At 54.8% G+C, this 4,128-nt stretch overlaps 1 protein-coding gene across 1 annotated transcript in view; it reads right to left on the bottom strand.

The window, feature by feature from the left end:
- Positions 1–994: 994 nt before the first annotated feature.
- LRRC43 (leucine rich repeat containing 43) overlaps positions 995–4,128 on the bottom strand; it is an 18,130-nt gene continuing 14,996 nt past the window's right edge. The window contains exons 12-15 of the mRNA XM_014547017.1: positions 2,378–2,550; positions 2,059–2,226; positions 1,788–1,976; positions 995–1,304 (exon numbers count right to left, since the gene is read on the bottom strand). Of these exons, the coding sequence (XP_014402503.1) occupies positions 1,140–1,304; positions 1,788–1,976; positions 2,059–2,226; positions 2,378–2,550 (695 nt within the window). The 3' untranslated portion in view covers positions 995–1,139. The remainder of the gene's footprint in view (positions 1,305–1,787; positions 1,977–2,058; positions 2,227–2,377; positions 2,551–4,128) is intronic.

Genomic DNA, 4,128 nt, shown 5'->3' with positions numbered 1-4,128 from the left:
TTCTCGGCCTCCCTGGCCGGGCTCCTGACGCCCCGAACGCAAACCCGTCCTCGCGTCCCGAGGGAGCCCGCCTCGGACTCGGCCTCCGTGTAAAAGTCACGCTGCACTAGGGACCACCGCACTGACAAGACTGTGCTATTCAGACGCGAGTATTTGGTAGATATTTTCTTTTAAAAAGTGAATGAAGTAAACCTGGCGCTTCAGGGACAACAACTGAAAGCATTTTGATAAATAAAGTTGTAGCTCTAGAGCTTTCAAATAGAAACCAGAACTTTGGAACATTGTATCTGCCACCATGAACTTCGTTTTCCAACACCCAGGACTGCTCTCCTAATAGGGGTGGTGACGGGGGAATGTGATGTTTTGGAAATTGTGTGAAATGTGTCCACACTTGGAAGATCGGCATAACTCAGTGATCCAGTTTTTACAAAAACCCAACGTCTGGTGTTGGGAACTGTGCATGGGTGAGAGCCGTGCAAAATGCAGGGTCGCCCAAAGGATTTTAATGCAGTTGATTGTGAAGACATTCCTTCGTAGACTCAGCGTTCACCTTGAACTGACCCTCACAAACCTACGAGCGGGCATATTTGATGTAATGTCAGAGGAGGATACCCGCAGTCAACAGAAAGCCTACACTACACTCCTCCTTTCCAGGCACATGTCCACGTGAGGCTGGACTTCCTCACACACCTCAGCACTTCCCAGGGACCACAGGGGCAGCCATGTGTTGCCACCGTCCTCCGTTAAGCCAGGTGTTAAAGAGATTTGCAAAAATGTAAACAAAATCCTGAGATTAGAATCCTGAGAGAAGAACCACCAAATAAGGCTTGCACAGATAATTTCAAGATCAACCTCACCCCACAGCTCTATCACCACTCGCAAGTCAAGATTTGCATGGTCTTGAAGTCCAGCAGTATAAATCCTTTTGTGCTTTTTCTAACTCCCTGCCCCCATGATGTATTTTATTTATTTTTTCTTTGTGCTTTTTCAAAGTTGTTTTGCCGACCCTATGTCCTTTGCATTTTCATATGCATTTTATAATCAGATTGCTGATTTCTATTTTTTTAATCCCTCTAGGATTATGACTGAAATGGCATTGACTCTACAGATCAATTTGAGAAAATCCGACATCTTAATATTCAATCTCCTAATCCATGGACAAGTGTACTTACCTTATACTTTTTTTCATTGAGAAAATTCATGCACCAGGTGAGGACACATGAGAAGGGCCTGGCTGTTAACCAGGAAGAGGCCCTTACCTGGCAAGGCTGGCATCTTGTTCTTGGCCTTCCCTGGCTCCAAAGCTGCGAGAAAGAAATGCCTATTGTTTATGAGCTGCCCGGCTATGGTGCCCGGTTATCGCAGCCCCGATGGGTGAATACAGGTCCTCAGTACAGACTCCCTGCCCTCGGTCACCATCATCGGCTCTTACCTTTTTTAGCTTTCTTAGTCTTAGAATCCTGAGAGAAGAACCACCAAATAAGACGCTCACAGAGTGGGGGGTGCAGATTCCAGTGCGTCTTGTGGGCGGCTCTCCCCTGCCAGGCCTCTCCTGGCACGGAGGCGGGGCAGGGTCTCCTAGGGAGGAGGGGGCCACCTGCCCCCTTGCACCACGACCCCACTGGCCGTCCTATGCCTTCCGGAGCCTTGCCAACGCTGGGGCTTCTTGAGGGGGCTTGGGGCCTCCTCCCCCAGCCTGCCACCCCTACCCTCCCACGACCTGGCCCCACGGGCCTTGCTTCCCAGCACTATTTCTGTGGGGAGGGTGTGGCAGGGGCCCACGGTACCCTGAGAAATGTCAGCCTGTCGGATTCCAAGGTGCGGATCACCCCAAACGTGCACAGGGTGGACACGAGTGGATCCCCCGCCAGCAGGGGCTCCAGGACCACCAGGCCGCTGCCCAGCACCCGCAGGATGGGGGGGTCCTGGCGAAGCTCCTTAGAGACCCCTCTCTTCTTCTTGGTCCCCTTCTGTTCCTGGGGGGAGAGGCTGGGAGGGTGACAGGGCCCGGCCGGGATGTGCCCAGTGCCCATGGTCACTGCCCAGGGCTAGGGGTACCTTCTCTTTCTCCCCTTTGGCGGCCTTGTCTTTCCCATCTTTCCCTTTCTTGTCTTTCTCCTCTTTCTCTTTCTCCTCTTTCTCTTTCTTCTCTTTCTCCTTCTCCCCTTTTCCCTTGGCATGCGAGGAACTGTCGACAGGAGGTGGCACCATGGGCCAGGAGAGAATCTAGGGGACAGCAAGGCGGCCGCGCGGGAACATGGGCCACGCTGGGACCGGCTGGGGTCTTTCTGGAAAGGAGCTGAGACCACGCAAACTGGGGAGCTGGGCCGGACAGAAAATGCACAGGAAGGGGCACCGGCCTCCAGGGGGACCCCACCTTCTCCTCCACGATGGTCACGGTCGTCCCGGCCAGCAGGAAGGCCTTGAGCGGCACCAGGTCCCGGAGCGTGTGCTGCATCTCATAGTTGCAGGGGATGACGTCAGCCCAGGGCTTGCGGACGGTGCTGAAGAGGACTGTCCTGGGGTGGGGGTGGGGGTCACCCAGGCGTCATCGCGGGCCAGGGACAAGGCTGCGGGCACCGCAAGGAGACGGCGTGGGGCGGGGGGCGACCCCCACCAGGCAAGTGGGGGGCCAAGAGCAGGAAGGGACCGGCACCATGAGGAAGTGGGGGCGCACTCTGCATGGGGGCTTCCCTTCAGGGGTGACTGTGGATGGAAGAAAACCAGGAACGAAGCAGAACTTTTAAAAACTTCAGCAAATCCCGGGGCAGCCTGGCTCAGTGGCTGAGCATCAACCTATGAACCAGGAGGTCACGGTTCGATTCCCAGTCAGGGCACATGCCTGGGCTGCAGGCTCGATCCCCAGTGTGGGGCATGCAGGAGGCAGCCGATTGATGGTTCTCTCTCATCACTGATGTTTCTCTCTCCCTTCCTCTCTCTGAAATCAAAACATATATGTGTGTACACACACACACACACACACACACACACACACATATAATAAAGTTATGGACTGAAATACAGTAGAAATTAAGTCCAATGAAGCAATTCAGCTCAGAGCTTGAAACCGTGTGGGTAACTGTGCAAAGACACATGTCAGAAGAGAAATGTAGAAATGGAGGAGACGTGACAATAACTGATCTTAAAAATTAGTGCTACCGACAGACAGACTCTGACGAACGTCAACTGTACTCCCAGGGGGAACCCATTCGTCAGCGCTGGAACCGAACGCGCACGCCCACTCCTCCTGCTAAAACCCTGTAAGCACAGGCGGCAGGACAACACGAAGAGCCGCCGGAAGCAGCAGCCACCTCCCCAACGCCAGTCTGCGGCCCCTCCCGGGCAGCGGCCTTCCACCTGCTGCCAGTCCCACCTTCATCCTTGCTCCTCGCTGTCGCGGGGCAGGGATTCCCCCTCCCCGCCCCCCACTTCCCGGGAGCCGCCCACTCCCGAGTGCGGGGTGAGACTCCATCATCTCCCCCGGCCACACCCACGGGCGCCTGTTCAGGGTCGTTCAGGACGCTCTGCAGCGCAGGGGATGCCTTATCAGTGATGGCGAACCTATGACGGGTGTGTCAGAGGTGACATGCGAACTCATTTTTTTGGTTGATTTTTCTTTGTTAAATGGCATTTAAATATATCAAATAAATATCAAAAATATGTCTTTGTTTTACTATGGCTGCAAATATAAAAAAATTTCTATATGTGGCACCAGAGTTAAGTTAGGGTTTTTCAAAATGCTGACACGCCGAGCTCAAAAGGTTCGCCATCACTGCTAGGTGGTGGGATTATTTGTGGCTCTTACTTGTTTTTACAAATCTTCCCAAAAATTACAACAAGGACCGTGGAGCAGGCTGGGACCCTGTGTCCCGCCAGCGGGGCCGCCGGCCGGAGGGTGACCCCCCGCCCCCCAAGCCTGCGTCAAAGCCTCAACACTGAGCGAGAGCCGACTCCGTCCTCACAGGGTTCTTCACCAGAAAGGCCTTCGGCCCCAGGGACATGGCGACACGGGCTGGCAGGTCCCCGGGGGTCGGAGCCAGATCAGCTCTGGGCGAACCACAGCGCTGTCACTCGAGGGGGTCCGTGCGGCCCGGCCCCCTTACCCCGGCGACGGGGAGAGGGGCAGGT

Source organism: Myotis brandtii, unplaced genomic scaffold (genome assembly GCF_000412655.1).
Source record: "Myotis brandtii unplaced genomic scaffold, ASM41265v1 scaffold463, whole genome shotgun sequence".
NCBI lineage: Eukaryota > Metazoa > Chordata > Mammalia > Chiroptera > Vespertilionidae > Myotis > Myotis brandtii.
The sequence above is the reverse complement of the archived record's forward strand: the minus strand, read 5'-3'. Positions and strand labels throughout refer to the sequence as shown.